General features: G+C 36.5%; 1 protein-coding gene across 4 annotated transcripts in view; it reads left to right on the top strand.

Annotated features, from left to right (window-relative positions):
* Positions 1–17001, top strand: part of MAP4K5 (mitogen-activated protein kinase kinase kinase kinase 5) — a 105788-nt gene that overhangs the window by 18155 nt on the left and 70632 nt on the right. For 3 of the 4 annotated variants that reach the window (XM_045823036.1, XM_045823037.1, XM_045823035.1), the window contains exon 3: positions 5548–5605. The exons of the other annotated variant lie outside the window; for it this stretch is intronic. In XM_045823036.1, coding sequence (XP_045678992.1) covers positions 5548–5605 — 58 coding nt within the window. The remainder of the gene's footprint in view (positions 1–5547; positions 5606–17001) is intronic. 4 annotated transcript variants of the gene reach the window in all.

Raw genomic sequence — 17001 nt, 5'->3', positions numbered from 1 at the left:
GGTATATTATTATTACAGTCCATGGTTTGCTCTTTGTGTTGTACAGTTCTGAGTTTTGACAGATACATAATGACATGCATCCACCATTACAGTTTCATATAGAATAGTTTCACCACCCTAAAAATTTTCTGTGCTTCACTTATTCATCACTCTCAGCCTAAACCCCTGGCAACCACTGTTCTTTTATTCTTTTTATATAGTTCTGCCTTTTCCAGAATGTAATATAGCTGGACTCATAGTATGTAGCTTTTTCACACTGGCTTCTTTTACTTAACAGTATGCATTTGGGGTTCCTCCAGATCTTTTCATGGCTTGATGGCTCATTTGTTTTTGTCACTGAATAATATTTCACTATGTGAATGTACAGTTTATCCATCTACCTATTGAAGGACATGTTGATTGTTCCAGTTTTGGATTATGAATAAAGCCTTCTATAAACATTCTTGTGTAGATTTTTGTGTGGTGGACTTAGGTTTTTAGCTTAATTGGGTAAATGCTTAGAAGTAGAGAATTGGTGGATCATATGGAAAGACTGTTTAACTTTGTAAGAAGCTGTTAAACCGTCAGTATATGTGTTCTTAGGAATCAGTTTAATTAAGTGTGGATGGATCTCCTCTAAATTATTCACAGGAGTTACTTCAGAGGGATGAGGTTAGGAGGAGGGGTTCTGTCATCTTTCACTTATATTGTTTGAATTTTTTAAAACAATGTTTTGTAGTAATTTTTTTCTCCAAAATGTTTTATTTACTTCTTAGCAATAAAAATTGAATATGAATCAACCAGCATAAAACTAAGTAGATCATTTAAAACAGTATATTATCAGTTTCATAACACTTTTGAGTTGTAGATGATTTTAATATTCTTATTTTGTAAGCAAAAAGTAATAACTTTCCTATAATCATAATTGTCCGTTCAACAAATTTATAGTGCTGTACCTCACAGATCTTCAAAGAATCACACCCAGAGCTAAGAAGAGAACACAATTCTAGCCTTGAGATATTAGGCAAGACTCCCTGGAGGAGGTGACACCAAATTGCAATCTGAAGGACAGTCCAGATTAACTGGGCTAAGGGGGCAGGAAGGAGGGCAGGGGAAGGTGAATATACCAGAATGAGGACAGTTTTTTTCAAACTAGAGATCAAGTCATTTGCTTCTGATTAATCTGACTGAAACTGGAATTAATTGTTCCAAACTCTCCTAGAAGTATATAAGATCTTTTCATGTTGTTGGCACTTGTTTAATAATCTGTAATTGCAAAGCATAGACTCATATTTTTTTTTGGTTTCCAGTGACTGGAAGAGTGTATTGCCCTAATGCCTGTTTTGCTTGGAAAACAGAAGTAATGAATAAGCTGAAGATATTTTGTTGTTGGAAATGTGTCAGCGACTGTTACTGTCTCATGAGTTAATTATTCCATTCCTTCCCTGGATGTTAGAACCTTGAATGGTTCAAATGGCTCTATTTGTGAGTGTATATATATGTTACTTTCTTGTGCCATCGTGTCTCTCATACTTAAACCTTTCTTCCCAATATATAAATTTCCACTCTATGTCCATAGGTGCTTCTCTATTTTGGGTTTTTTTTTTTTTTTTTAGAATTCTAATGGAAATTTTTAAAAATGTTACTTTTAGGGGATGGGAAAGAGGGAAAACCAGGAAATGTACTGATATTTAGGGATTGAAGTAAATATGATCAACTCTGAAATTATTTCTTGAAGACTTTAAGTGTGTAAGAGTTCACATTCTATTACATCAGAAATCATCATAGAAAATAACTTAGTTTAATGTAAAAGATAATTAGTGCATTACTTGGTAAATTATTCAACAGAAGTCACCCATGAGATCTATTAAATATTATTCAATTAATACTTTTCTTTAGTACCTGTTGGATTTATTTAAAGAAAAAACTTTACTAAAACCAGCAATGGAGGAGTAGAGGAGATGGATTCCAGAGATGATTAGGAGATGGAATAACAATTTGTAGGCTCATTGCACATGGTAACTTGAATGAGTCCTCAACTAGCTCATGTCCACATGAGCCTATTGCATTTAAAAAAGGAAAAGAGAATTCTAGTATATTGAAAAGAGCAGTGAAACCTTGACATCAGAATACAGTTCTTGGGTTCTGACTGTGACTCTTGTCCATGTCAGCAGATGGCCTTGGGTAAGTCACTTAACTTTACTAAGCTAAATCTTTATGCTTTAAATCAACGTAAGTACTGAATATGAAAGTTCCCCCAAACTATAAAAGTTTACAAATATAATTGACATCATTGTTACAGAATTCACGTCTTATTGCCCACTAAACAAAATTCCCAGAAGGTCAATGTTATTACTTATTCTATAACTTCTGGTCATATTTTCTGTACCTGAATCTCAACTGACATGTGAAGTGTGGCAATTGACTGCCTAAGTCTGTATGTACATAACTTTCTATAACCCAAGAGAGATTGAAATGCTGAGAGATTTTAGACCCAAAGCTAACAGACAATTTTTTTGTCCAAAGTCAAGAAAGAGGAGACAGTAACAGTAGTGTGAGGTTTTGGCTGACCAGTCCAGTCTCTATTTGTGTTAGTGATTGGGGAAGGGGTAACTCTGGGTGGAGGTTACTGAAATGTCTGTTCTCTCTTGATGAGACGCCACCTTCCCCTGTTTACCACAACAGATGAGGAAAAGGTGAATATCGCATCACAAAATATTTGAGACTTCTGTTGTAGAACAGTCCTTTTTTTTTCTTCTTCCCGTTTGTGACTGTACCTCTGTGGTTCTCTCCCCCATTCTATTTTTCTCTCAACCTCTGTATGTCATTTCTAAAAGTATGCCTTGTAAGGCCGTCTTCCCCACATTCTTTGTCATTCTTCTAATTCTTCAACTGTTTCCTCTGGTAAAATGACTTATTTATTTAATCCAGCAAATTAGTGATCATACTTTCCTGTTTTATCATGCACTCCTTATTTTTTATGCCAAGTATGAAAGTTCACATTCAAATCTAGTAAGTCAAAGATGTTGTAAATTATTAAATTGAATTTCCACATACGGAGTGCCATGGGTGCAATGAAAATGAGCACCCATATTAGCAATGCCAGTATACTGGTACAGCCCTTTTAAGGTGTGTAGGCAGTGTGTGTTAATGGCTTTAAATGTGCATATTCATACCCTTTGACCTAGTAATTTCATACTTTAGAATATATTTAAAAATTATCTTAAAAAATGAAAAGACTGAGTTAACATCTTTAATGTCTAGCATTAAAGGAGAATGATTTATGGACTATTATATAGCCATTTAAAATTATATATAGCATGAAGAAAATATGTAATTTTAAAAACAATAAATATTTGTACATTCAATAGAACTTGACAGATATAGATTTAATCCCCAAGGTTGGTGAAAATATAAATTTACATAATTTATTTTGGAGCAACATGGTAATATATCCATTTTAAATCCACATACCTTTTTGACCTGACCATTCTTGGAGGTTGCTTTACTAATAAACTAATATGTGCTAAAATATTTACGGTGATAATTATTGCAACACTAATTATAGTAAGTCTGTCTATAATATTTTAAGTGTAAATAGGTTTTTTTAAGGAATTTATCTAAAGTAAATAAAGCTGTGGATAGATATAAATAACATACATTTATCTCTATTTATACTTACAAAATAATATTAAAATCCTAACTATCCACAATAAGAGATTAATTAAGTAAATTACATGTTCTATCAGTGGAAAATTAGGCAGCATTGCAAAGCATGTTGTAGAACAGTGGTCCCCAACATTTTTGGCACCAGGGATGAGTTTTGTGGAAAACAATTTTTACATGGACCGGTGGCAGGGGAGGAATGGTTTCAGGATGATTGAAGTGCATTACATTCAGGCTCACCTCCTGCTCTGTGGCCTGGTTCCTAATGGGTTGGAGACCCCTGTTGTAGAAGACTGTGTTGACATCATCCTCTTCTATAACACATACATACTCTCATGAACACATGTACTCATGCACGCACAGATGGGCCACAAAAAGAAAACACATATACCAAATGTTAACGTTTTAAACTTTTTTCCTCCAGATCAAAAGATACAGATGATTTATTAAAAATTTTCCTTCAATAACCTATGACTATATTTATTAAATATATGACAACCATGAGTATTTTGTCCGCGATGTTTTTAAAAGTTAAATTTATTGAAGTAACATTTGTTATTGGCACTGAGGTTCTTGAGTTCCCCAAGATAGAAATGAGAAAATCCCAGAGAAGTTCCAGACAGATTTTATTAGGTTATGCTCAAGCATAAGAGATGCAGCACAGAGGAAAGGAAGGTTCTGTAAGCTTGCTCAGGGACTGGCTCTGCTTAGCTATTATATATATATATTCTTTGAGGATTTTTTTGTCTGGGATTGCTTCAATATTCTTATGGAGTATTGTAAGTACTTTTTTTTCTATTCTTATTTTTATTATTATTTTTAAATTTTAATTGTTGTTCAAGTACAGTTTTCTGCCTTTTACCTCCATCCCAGCCCTCGCCACCTCCCTCTCCTTTCTACCCCACCTTTGTTATTGTCCATGTATCCTTTATAGTTGTTCCTGCAAACCCTTCCCCTTTTCCCCTGAAATTCCCTCCCCTCTCCCCTCTGGTCACTGTCAGCCTGTTCTCAATTTCAGTGTCTTTGGTTATATTTTGCTTGTTTGTTTGTTTTATTGATTAGATTCCTGTTAAAGGTGAGATAATATGGTATTTGTCTTTCACCACCTGGCTTATTTTGCTTAGCATAATGCCTTCCAGTTCCATCCATGCTGTTACAAAGGGTAGGAGTTCCTTCCTTCTTTCTGCTGCATAGAATTCCATTGTGTAAATGCACCATTTTATAAGCTGTGGGCAAAGCAGACTTGTGTAAAAAGGCAGGTTTTTGAAAAAAGCGGGCTTGGAAATTTTTCTGTCAGGATGCAAAAAGCAAGAGATTAGAAGGGAGTTAAGACATTTTTCCTAGGCATTGGAGGAGTGGTTGCATTCTTGTGGGCCTAACTGTGTTTTTTTCTGGCCATCAGACAACCTTTGGATTTCAGTGAGGGGTCATGGGGTAATGCCAGCTCTGTGGGATTTTTTGGTCTGGTGTCCTTGGGATCCTGAGCCCAGATCCCTATGCTGTTGCATATTGGTTAATAATAATATGTAAATTTCAGGTGTACAACATTATAATTTGACATCAGTATATTCTGTTGCATGCTTAGTACCTGCAGTCTAGTTCCTCATGAATATGTTTTAATTTAGAAAAATATTAACTCAGGTATAAAAAAAAAGACTTGGAAGAAGTACACCAACATTTTCAACAGAACTGTTTTTAAGTGGTGGGACTAAAGGTAATATTTTGTATATGTATCATTTGTATATTTTTCTTTAATGAAAAAACGAATAATATACTCTTCGAAATTTTGTTTTTTAGCTTTTTTAAAAAGCATGATTGATAAGCAACAAATTAACATAATACCAAGTAACTTTTATATAGTTAACAAACTTTTAAAGCATTTTATTTTCATTTTCATTTTAGGCCAGAAATATACATACGGGAGAGTTGGCTGCAGTAAAAATTATCAAATTGGAGCCTGGTATGTGTCAAAACCCTCAAGACAATTTTTGAACACTTTTCTTGTGCAGTTTATAAATGTAGAACTTAAAAGCATTTTCTGTATCTCTTTCTTTGTTTCCCTTCTTCAAAAGAAATATTTGTATGTTGTTAGGGCAGTAGGATGTCTCAAATATAGTTAGATTCAAATACATTGGAGGTTGTTAGTTAAAAGACGAGTTGATGTATTTCAGATGTGCACATTCAAAATTGGAAGACATTGACAATGTTAATTTTTTGTTAAGTTATAGTGAAATAATTGAACTTTAATATTAACTTAGGAGAATTTGATTTGGAAAGTGTTCATTGATTTTGTAAGAATATACGTTAATATTCCACATAATGATATTTTATATGTCAGCTGTTTTCTGGCTGGTTGATATAGGTTTAATAATCCTAATCTTAGCCTAATGCTTATTTTTTTAAACACTTGTTTTTCAGAAGGCTGTTTTAAAACATCCTGAGTAATTTGCTTTGAAAACAAAAGTACTGTATAAAACTTGAAACAATTTTATTATTTTGATATCCTCAAAGTTTTGTTTCATTTTTTTTTCTTAGCAATGGAATCTTTGAAAGAAGCATTAATGTTTGGTGTTGGGCCTGGGTTCACTGCAAAAAAAATAGAAAATTCAGAAGTGTGTAAAGAATAAAGTTAAAATAATACATTATTTTATCACCCAGAGAAAACTGTTATTACCTTTTTGTATATTTCCACTCATTTTCATCCTATATATACATGTAAACATTTTACATAATTAGCATATACTACGTGTGCTGTATGCTGCCCCCACTAACATTACATAAAGGACATTTTCTAGATCAGTAAATACTCTTTTTTTAAATTGAGGTAGAAATGGCATATGATTAGTTTCAGATGTACAACAATGATCAGTATTTGTATATACTGTGAAAGGATCACAGTAAGTCTAATTAATATCTGTTGCCCTACATAGTTAGTTTTTTCTCATGATGAGAACTTTCAAGATCTGCCCTCTTAGCAACTTTCAAATATGCAGTACAATATCATTAACTATAGTCACCATGCTGTATATTACATGTCATGACTTACTTATTTTATAGCTGGAAGTTCCTACTGTTTTATCCCTTCACTCATTTTGCCCAATCCCCAACCTTTCACCTCCAGTCTCTTATTTGTATCAGTGAGCTTGGATTTTTCCAGTTTCTTTAGATTCCACATGTAAGTGAGATCTATTATACTTATCATACCCTCAAGGTCCATCCATGTTTTCATAATTAAGTTTCTAATGAGAGCAAAAGTAGCTTTTTTCTCCCAAGTTTTTTTTTTTAACTATGGTAAAACACATATTACATAAAATTTACCATCTATACCATTTTTAAGTGTACAGTTTAGTGGTATAAATTACATTCATAATGTGCTACCATCACCACTGTCCCATTCCAGAACTCCTTTCATTTTGTAAAACTGAAACTGTATACCCCTTTAAACAGTAGCTTCCCCTTTCCCTGTTACCCCCAATGCCTGTCAACTATCATTCTATCTTCTGTCTCTGATTTTGACTACTTTAGGTACTTAATATACAGTATTTGTCTTTCTGTTACTGGTTTCTATTACTGATTCATCCATATTGTCACATGTCAATATAAGGCTGAATAATGTTCCATTGTGTATATATGCCACATTTTCTTTATAAGGCTGAATAATGTTCCATTGTGTATATATGCCACATTTTACTTATCCATTCATCTGTTGGATAAGTAAACTGGGGTTGCTTCCACACTTTAGCCGTTGTGAATAATGCTGCTGTGAACATGAGCTACAAATATTTCTTTGAGACCCTGCTTTCAGTCTTTTGGGTATATACCCAGAAGTGGAATTGCTAGATCATATAGTAATTCTATTTTTAATTTTTTGAGTGATGGCCATACTGTTTTCCATGCAGTGGTACATTCCTTCTAACAGTGCTCAAGGGTTCCAATTTATTCACATCCTTGCCAAAACTTTTTATTTTTCTGTTTTGGTTTGTTTGTGATAGTAGTGATCCTAATGGGTGTGAGTAGGTGGGTATCTCATTTTAGTTTTTATTCACATTTCTCTAATGATTAGTAATGTTGGTATCTTTTCAGGTGCTTCTTAGATATTTGTCTGTTTGCTCTGGAAAAACGTGTCTTCAAGTCCTTTGTCCATTTTTTAATTCAGTGGTTTGGTTTTTGGTGTTGTTGAGTTTTAGAAGTTCTGTATGTTTCTAGACATTAATCCCTTATCAGATACATAATTTGCAAATATTTTCTCCTGTTCTATGGCTTGCCTTTTTACTCTGCTAATAGTGTCTTTTGATGCATAAAATTTAAAAATTTTTATGAAGTCCAGTTTTTTACTTATTTTTTTTGTTGCCTCTACCTTTGGTGTCATATTTAAGAAATAAAAAAAAAAGAAAGAAAGAAATTATTGCTAAATTTAATGTCATGAAGTTTTTGCCTTATATTGCCTTCTAAGAGTTTTATAGTTTTAGGTCTTACATTTAAGTCTTTGATCCATTTTGAGTTAATTTTTGTATGTGGTGTTAGGTAAGGCTCCAACTTCACTCTTTTGCATATGGCTATCCAGTTTTCACCTATTTGTTGCAAAGATGGGCCTTTCTCCCTTTGAATGGTCTTAGCACCCTTGTCAAGAATTATTTAAACGTTACTTCTGGGCACTCTGTTCTGTTGGTCTCTCTGTCTCTTTGTGCCACTGTCACACTGTTTTGGTAATGTAGCTTTGCAGTAAGTTTTGAAATCATCTTTCTTCTTTCTCAAGATTGTTTTGGCTATTTGGCTGTTGGGCTATTCCATATAAATTTTAGGGTGGGTTTTTCTAGTTCTGCAAAAAATGACATTGGGCCCTGGCTGGTGTGGCTCAGTAAATTGAGGGTTGGCCTGTGAACTAAAAGGTTGCTAGTTTGATTCCCAGTCAGGACACTTGCCTGGGTTGTAGCCCAGGTCCCTGGTTGGGGAGTGTGAGAAAGGCAACCAACTAATGTTTCTCTCCCTTCCTTCCTACCCCCCTCCCCCTCTCCCTGAAAATAAAGAAATAAAATCTTTTAAAAAATGACATTGGGATGAGGAGTAGTAATTTTTGACCATATAGGTGAATAGTTGATCTGTGTATTTGCTACTTCATAAACTTAGATGTGTAGAATAATTGTGTGGTTAATAATTATACCAAACAGTTTCTAAATTTCAGCTGTTAAAATGGTTTTGCGAGGCGGGAGGAAGATGGCGGCCTTACTGTAGGCAGCGTTTTTCTCGGCTTCTGTGAAGAGGGGGGAAACTCGCGGATCGGTGGAGAGGCAGAGCAAGTGGGCTGGGTTGCCGAATCACTTTTGAAAGCAGGACATCAGAAATTATTGGAAAACCAGACGGTAAGAAGGCGGATACAGGACAAAAGGGGCCCAAGAATCAGCGCGGGCTCTGGAGCGCGCAGACCCCAGGCCCGCCCGGTGCTCCGGGCTCTGCCCCAGGGATCCCGGGAGAGGGAAGTTGCTGCTCCCTCCCTCCCCCGAATACGGGGGTAAGCAACTCCAGGGGAGAACGGGTTGCTAGAAGGAGCAGATTGGCCAGTTGGACTGAGAAAAAAATCGCCCAGGGAATATAAAATCCCGCCCAGAGGCCGAGAAGTGAGAGCCTCTAGCCAACAGGACCAGGGGCATCTTTAGCCCGTTGGAAGTGCAGAGCGGTAGTGAGCACAAGCCGGCCGCGCTCGGCTCGCGCCCCATAGGGAGGCAGGAATTGCGCGCTGCAATCCCAGGAGGGACGAGGGGCTTGGCGCGTTCCTTCAGTGGTGGCCCAGAGATTTCCAGCCAGCCCGACCGGAGAGCCGGGAAAGGCGCCAACATTCCGTCGGAGAGCCATTTGGCGGGGAACACGGAGCTGGAAACCGCTGGGCTCCCGCACCTTCATCGGGAAGACACTCTCTCGCACCAGTGTGTCTTGGAGCGCCCCGGGGTACCTGACAGACTTGCTGAGTTCTGGTTGTGAGAGAGAGAAGCATTTCAAAGGCCCCTCAGCCAGCTGAAGCTAGCAAGATCAGAAAAACTGGTCTGGCCAGTTAGAAACCAACAAGAGGTTTTTTGTTTGTTTGTTGTTTGTTGGTTTGTTAGTTTTTTTGGTTTTGTTTGGTTTTTATTGGTTTCTCTGGCTGTTGTTGGTTGACTGATTTTATCTTGTGTTTTATGTGACTTTTTTTTCAATTCTCATTATTTTTTATATCGCAATCCCTTACGTTTCTCTTCCATTCAACCTAATATTATTCTTTCCACTCCAAATTTAGCTCTCCTGCACCACATCTTCTGCTTTTCTTTCCTTTTTGTTTTAATCTTGCAAGTTTCTGTAAATTTGTATTATCTTTTTCTCACTTTTTACGACATTTTTTATTTTAATAATATTTTGGTACTCTTTCTCTTTCTGTATAATCTTCTTTGCTTGGCTGGTTATACTGTCATTTGATAGGTTTCCCCTGGTATCTCAGTCACAAGATATTGATAAATTACTATCCTTCATCTGCGTTCTATTAATACACTTCTCAAGGTTCTATACTCTTTATTCTTGTTATCTAGACCTCATCGATTCTGCCACAAGACTGTCACTTTACTATTACTGCTAGTAAGACCTAGTCTATACAATTGTAAATGCTTCTCAATACCCCTACCTGATCTCAGCCCACTTTGCAATTTTCTGAACTATACTATTGTGGGGGGTTGTCTCTATTCTGTTACTCACTACTCCTATATACTAATCTTTAGTCCAACCCCTACCTTAGAAGCTGACCTCCCACAGCCTCACAGCTTTCTAGATCCAACTAACAATCCTCTCGTCCCCAGTAAGAGTCTTACCTTCTTTCCATCCTTTCTAAAACGTGGATAGGGGGGGTGGAGGATCACGGCTACACTATAAGGAGCCAAAGGATAACCCATCTCTTCTCTACTGGCTGCTAAAGTAAATATCATAGTATACTATCTTGCTGTTTTAAACCATTTTGCCTTACTCCTCCAACTGATCCCAAAAAAGAGTAGGGGGAAGCTGTGACCACCAGGATACACGAAGGAGATTGCACCACTGAAACACACAAAAATTCTACCACAGAAGTTCACACCATAAATACAGGGAACCAGAACAGTTCAAATTAACAAACAAAAAGAACAAAGAAGAAACCCACGAACAATGAGAAAACAAAGAAACAACCCCCAACTGAAGGGAAACGAGGAAGCCTCAGGAAAAATGCTAAATGAAATAGAGGCAACCCAACTATCAGACAGTGAGTTCAAAACAATGATTACCAGGAAGTTCAATTAACTCACAATGAGCTTTCAGAAATTAGAGGGAAACTACATCAATCTCACTGCAAACTATATAAACATGAAAAAGGAAATAGAAACTCTCAACAAAGGTCAAGAGGAAATGAAGAATACAATTTCTGAACTGAAGAACACAGTAGAAGGAATGAAAAGCAGGATTGATGAAGCAGAAGATCGGATTAGCGAGCTGGAGGACAAAGTAGAAAACAGCATCCAGAAAGAGCAAGAAAAGGAAAAGAGGCTCAGAAAGAATGAGGAGGGATTAAGAGAAATGCAAGACAATATGAAACGCAATAATGTCCGTATAATAGGGATACCAGAAGGTGAAGAAGAAGAGCAAGGGATCGAAAACCTGGTTGAACAAGTAATGAAGGAGAACTTCCCTAATTTGACGAGAGAAAAGTCACACAAATCCAGGAAACACAGAGAGTCCCAATCAAGAGGAACCCAAAGAGACCCACCCCAAGGCACATCATAATTAAAATGACAAAATTTCAAGACAAAGAGAGAATCTTAAAGGCAGCAAGGGAGAAGAAGGAAACAACATACAAGGGAGCCCCAATAAGGCTAACAGCTGACTTCTCAATGGAAACACTTCAAGCCAGAAGAGAATGGCAAGAAATACTTCAGGTAATGAGAACCAGAGGTCTGCAACCAAGGCTACTATACCCAGCAAGGCTCTCGATCAAGATACAAGGCCAAATAAGAAGCTTCCCAGACAAAAAAAGTCTAAAAGAATACACCTCGACCAAACCAGCTCTGCAAGAGATTCTAAAAGGACTGCTTTAAGGAGGAGTGAAGAAAGAGAGAGAGAGAGAGAGAGAGAGAGAGAGAGAGAGAGAGAGAGAGGGGAACACACGTACATAAAAGACAATGAATAAGTACCTATCAATAATAACCTTAAACGTAAATGGATTAAATGCTCCAATCAAAAGACATAGAATAGCTGATTGGATAAGAAAAAAATGACCCACATATCTGCTGTCTACAAGAGACCCACCTCAGGATAAAAAGACCTACACAGGCTGAAAGTGAAGGGCTGGAAACAAATCTTCCAAGCAAATGGTCAAGAAAAAAAAGCTGGGGGTAGCAATACTCATATCAGACAAAATAGACTTCCAAAAAAGGTCCATAAAGAGAGACCCAGAAGGTCACTTCATAATACTCAAGGGAAGAATCCATCAAGAAGACATAAATATTGTAAATATATATGCACCCAACATAGGAGCACCGAAATACATAAAGAAAATCTTAGAGGACTTCAAGAAAGATATGGACAGCAACACAATTATAGTGGGAGATTTTAACACCCCACTATCAAAAATGGACAGATCTTCTAAACAAAAATATCAACAAAGATATTGTGGCATTGAACAATACCCTTGATGAAATGGATTTTACTGATATCTACCGAGCCCTCCATCCAAAAGAAGCTAAATATACATTCTTTTCAAATGTGCATGGAACATTCTCAAAGATAGACCACATGATAGGACACAAAACAAGCCTCAAGAATTTCAAGAAAATTGAAGTCATACCAAGCATTTTCTCAGACCACAAGGGACTGAAGCTAGAAACCAACCCGAAGGAAAAAAAACCAAAAACACTCAAAATCATGGAGATTAAATAGCATGCTATTAAACAATGAATGGGTCAAGAATGATATTAGGGAAGAAATCAAAAGGTTTCTGGAAACAAATGAAAACGAACTCACTACAACCCAAAACTTATGGGACACAGCCAAGGCAGTCCTGAGAGGGAAGTTCATAGCGATACAGGCCCACCTAAAAAGGTTAGAAACTTTCCAAACAAACAACCTAACCCTACGTCTACAAGAACTCGAGGAACAACAACAAAGACAGCCCAGAGCAAGCAGAAGGAAGGAAATAACCAAGATCAGAGCAGAATTAAATGATATAGAGACTAAAGGCACAATTCTAAGGATCAATGAATCCAAGAGCTGGTTCTTTGAAAAGATAAACAAAATAGACAAGCCTTTAAGCAGACTCATCAAGAAAAAAAGAGAAAAGACCCAAATAAACACAATCAGAAATGAAAGAGGAGAGATTACAACAGATACCACAGAAATACAAAGGATTGTAAGAAATTACTACGAAGAACTGTATGCCAAAAAAATTTGAAAACCTAGATGAAATGGACAACTTTCTAGAAAAAATATAATCTTCCAAAACTCAATGAAAAAGAAGCAGAAAGTCTGAACAGACCAATAACAACAAAAGAAATTGAAGCAGTAATCAAAAAACTCCCAACACACAAAAGCCCAGGACCAGATGGTTTCACAGGAGAATTCTACAAAGCATTTAAGGAAGAGCTAACCCCTATCCTTCACAGACTATTCCAAAAAATCCAAAAAGATGGGAGTCTCCCAAACGCTTTTTATGAGGCCAACATCATCCTAATTCCAAAACCAAATAAAGACACAACAAAGAAAGAAAACTTCAGTCCAATATCACTGATGAACATTGACGCTAAAATCCTCAACAAAATACTGGCAAACCGCATCCAACAATACATTAAAAAGATTATACACCATGACCAAGTGGGATTCATTCCAGGGATGCAAGGATGGTTCAATATTCGCAAGTCAGTAAATGTAATACATCACATAAACAAAAGCAAAGACAAAAAACCACATGATCATATCAATTGATGCAGAAAAAGCATTTGATAAGGTACAGCACCCATTCATGATAAAAACACTCGGCAAAGTGGGAATAGAGGGAGCATTCCTCAACATCATAAAGGCCATATATGAGAGACCTTCAGCCAACATCATTCTCAATGGGCAAAAATTTAAAACCTTTTCCATTAAGATCAGGAACAAGACAAGGCTGTCCACTTTCACCACTTCTATTCAATATAGTACTGGAAGTTTTAGCCACAGCAATCAGACAAGAAAAAGAAATAAAAGGCATCCAAATCGGAAAGGAGGAAACAAAACTATCACTGTTTGCAGACGACATGATAGTATACATAGAAAATCCTATTGACTCTACCAAAAAACTGTTTGACCTAATAAATGAATTTGGCAAAACAGCGGGATACAAAGTCAATATCCAGAAATCAAAGGCATTTCTGTACACCAACAATGAAACAGCAGAAGCAGAGATCAAGGAAAAAAATCCCATTTGAAATAGCAAAAAAGAAAAAATAAAATATCTAGGAATAAACCTAACCAAAGAGGTAAAAGACCTGTATTCAGAAAACTACACAACACTGAAGAAAGAAATCAAGGAAGACACAAACAAATGGAAACATATACCGTGTTCATGGATTGGAAGAATTAATATCATCAAAATGTCCATACTACCCAAAGCAATTTACACATTCAATGCAATTCCTATTAAAGTACCATTGGCATATTTCACAGACATAGAACAAACACTTAAAAAATTTATATGGAATTATAAACGACCCCGAATAGCTGCTGCAATATTGAGAAAGAAGAGTAAAGTAGGAGGGATCACAATACCCGACACTAAACTATATTACAAGGCTACTGTAATCAAAACAGCCTGGTACTGGCATAAAAACAGGCACATAGACCAATGGAACAGAACAGAGAGCCCAGAAATAAGCCCAAGTCTCTATGGTCAATTAATATTTGACAAAGGAGGCAGCAATATAAAATGGAATAAAAACTAGCCTCTTCAACAAATGGTGTTGGGAGAACTGGACAGCCACGTGCAAAAAAAATGAAACTTGAGCACCAACTTACACCATATACAGAAATTAATTCAAGGTGGATAAAAGACTTAAATATAAAACATGACACCATTAAAGTCCTAGAGGAGAACGTAGGTAAGAAAATCTCAGATATTTCACGAAGAGACTTTTTTAATGACATGTCCCCTAGAGCAAGGGACATAAAGGAAAGAATAAACAAATGGGACCTCATCAAAATTAAAAGCTTCTGCACAGCTAAAGAAAACAGTATGAAAATTAAAAGAGAACCAACTGTATGGGAAAACATATTTGCCAATGACACCTCAGACAAGGGTCTAATCTCCAAAATATATAGAGAACTTACACGACTGTACTCTAAGAAGACAAGGAATCCAATTAAAAAAGTGGGCAAAGGACTTGAATAGACACTTCTCCAAGGAGGACATACAGAGGATCCAAAGACACATGAAACGATGTTCAATATCGCTAGCTGTCAGAGAGATGCAAATTAAAACCACAATGAGATACCACTTCACACCAGACAGAATGGCCATCATAAACAAAGCAACAAACAACAAGTGTTGGAGAGGTTGTGGAGAAAAGGGGACCCTAGTGCACTGTTGGTGGGACTGCAGACTGGTACAACCACTATGGAAAGCAATATGGAACTTCCTCAGAAAACTAAAAATGGATCTGCCTTTTGACCCTGCAATTCCACTACTGGGACTCTATCCTAAGAATACTAAAACACCAATTCAAAAGAACCTATGCATCCCAATGTTCATAGCAGCACAATTTACAATAGCTAGATGCTGGAAGCAACCTAGATGCCCATCAGTAAATGAATGGATCAAAAAAACTATGGTACATTTACACGATGGAATTCTATGCAGCAGAAAGAAAGAAGGAGCTCCTACCCTATGCAACAGCGTGGATGGAGCTGGAAAACATTATGCTAAGCGAAACAAGCCAGGCAGTGAAAGACAAATACCATATGATCTCACCTTTAACAGGAACCTAAATAACAAAACAAAGAAACAAGCAAAATGTAACCAGAGACACTGAAATAGAGGACAGGCTGATGGTGACCGGAGGGGAGAGAAGAGGGAATTTAAGGGGACAGTGGGAAGGGTTCACAGGAACAAACTTAAAGGTCACATGGTCATAGACTAAGGGGAGGGTGGTAATGGGAGGGAAGGGGGGGGGGGGGGTGGGCGGGGGAACTGGATTGGGAGTAAAAAGGAGAAAACTGTATATGAACAATGATTAATAAAAAGAAAAAAAATGGTTTTGCATTTCAATACAGTATTTTGATCATTATGTCTATACTTCGTTAGACAGATACACTTTAATAATAAGCTTTCATGTATGGCTTAGTATCCTTTTTTTTTGCTGGCTAATAGAAATTATTGTAATAATAACTCTTTTTGAGTCCTCTTATTAAGTTTCACCTAATAATTTTACAATTCCTACTAATAGTGCTCAAGGGTTCCAATTTCTCCACATCCTTGCCAGTAAGTTTTGTTTTGTTATAGCATCTATGCTAAATGGATGGGAGGGGGTGGCATCTCATTGTAATTTTTATTTACATTTCCCCCATAGAATGATCTCCAAAATGTCAGTAACATAAACAGAAGATAGTATAACAGAACTACGTAAGCATTTGCCTGTCCTAGAGGAGTCACTTGAATATTTAGTCAAATTATGTTTAAGGTACAGTTATAGTCCAGGAAGTGAATGGACAGGGTTAATGGGAAATAAAAATGTTCATCCCTTCTTGGCCTTCAGTGAGTGAGTGCTCTGGGCTTGTGACAGCACAGTTTCACTTAATTGACTTGAGGGTATAGCTTACTTTGAGTTCAGCTTATATAATGAATTGATTAGAATATTTTTTAAATCCTACAATTCTGACTTCTCAGTAAGCCATAAAAAAAAAGATGTTACTATTTAACATATAATGATTCATTACTAGAACCATAAGTTAAGACTCTTTGGGAGGTTGGAATTTCTCACTGCCTCGCTTTGTAAAACCTACTGACTTTATGTCAGAGTTCAGTTCATACAGAAAGATTGACTAATGTGTAAACTCTTTCCTCACAGAAGAGTAACATAAAAGTTCAGTAAATATTTGATGATACGATTTTAGTGTTTGGCCATTTTTATGTTGGTAATTGCCTATACATATGCTTTGTATAGGTTGTCTTTTTATATTATTGAGTTTTAGATTCCATATGCACTTTGAGAATAGTTACTTTTCATATGTTTTAAAAGTTTGCTTGTTTGTCTTCTGTCTTTGAACTCTGCTTATACTATCAGCAACAATTTTTTCCCAAGGGGTGAATGAGAGCTCTCAGTCTATTCTTTTCAAATGGCTAGA

This window comes from Phyllostomus hastatus, unplaced genomic scaffold (assembly GCF_019186645.2).
Source record: "Phyllostomus hastatus isolate PE091 unplaced genomic scaffold, TTU_PhHast_1.1 phas_scaffold_501, whole genome shotgun sequence".
Taxonomy (NCBI): Eukaryota; Metazoa; Chordata; class Mammalia; order Chiroptera; family Phyllostomidae; genus Phyllostomus; species Phyllostomus hastatus.
Note: the sequence above shows the minus strand (reverse complement) of the source record. Positions and strands in the feature narration are given on the sequence as shown.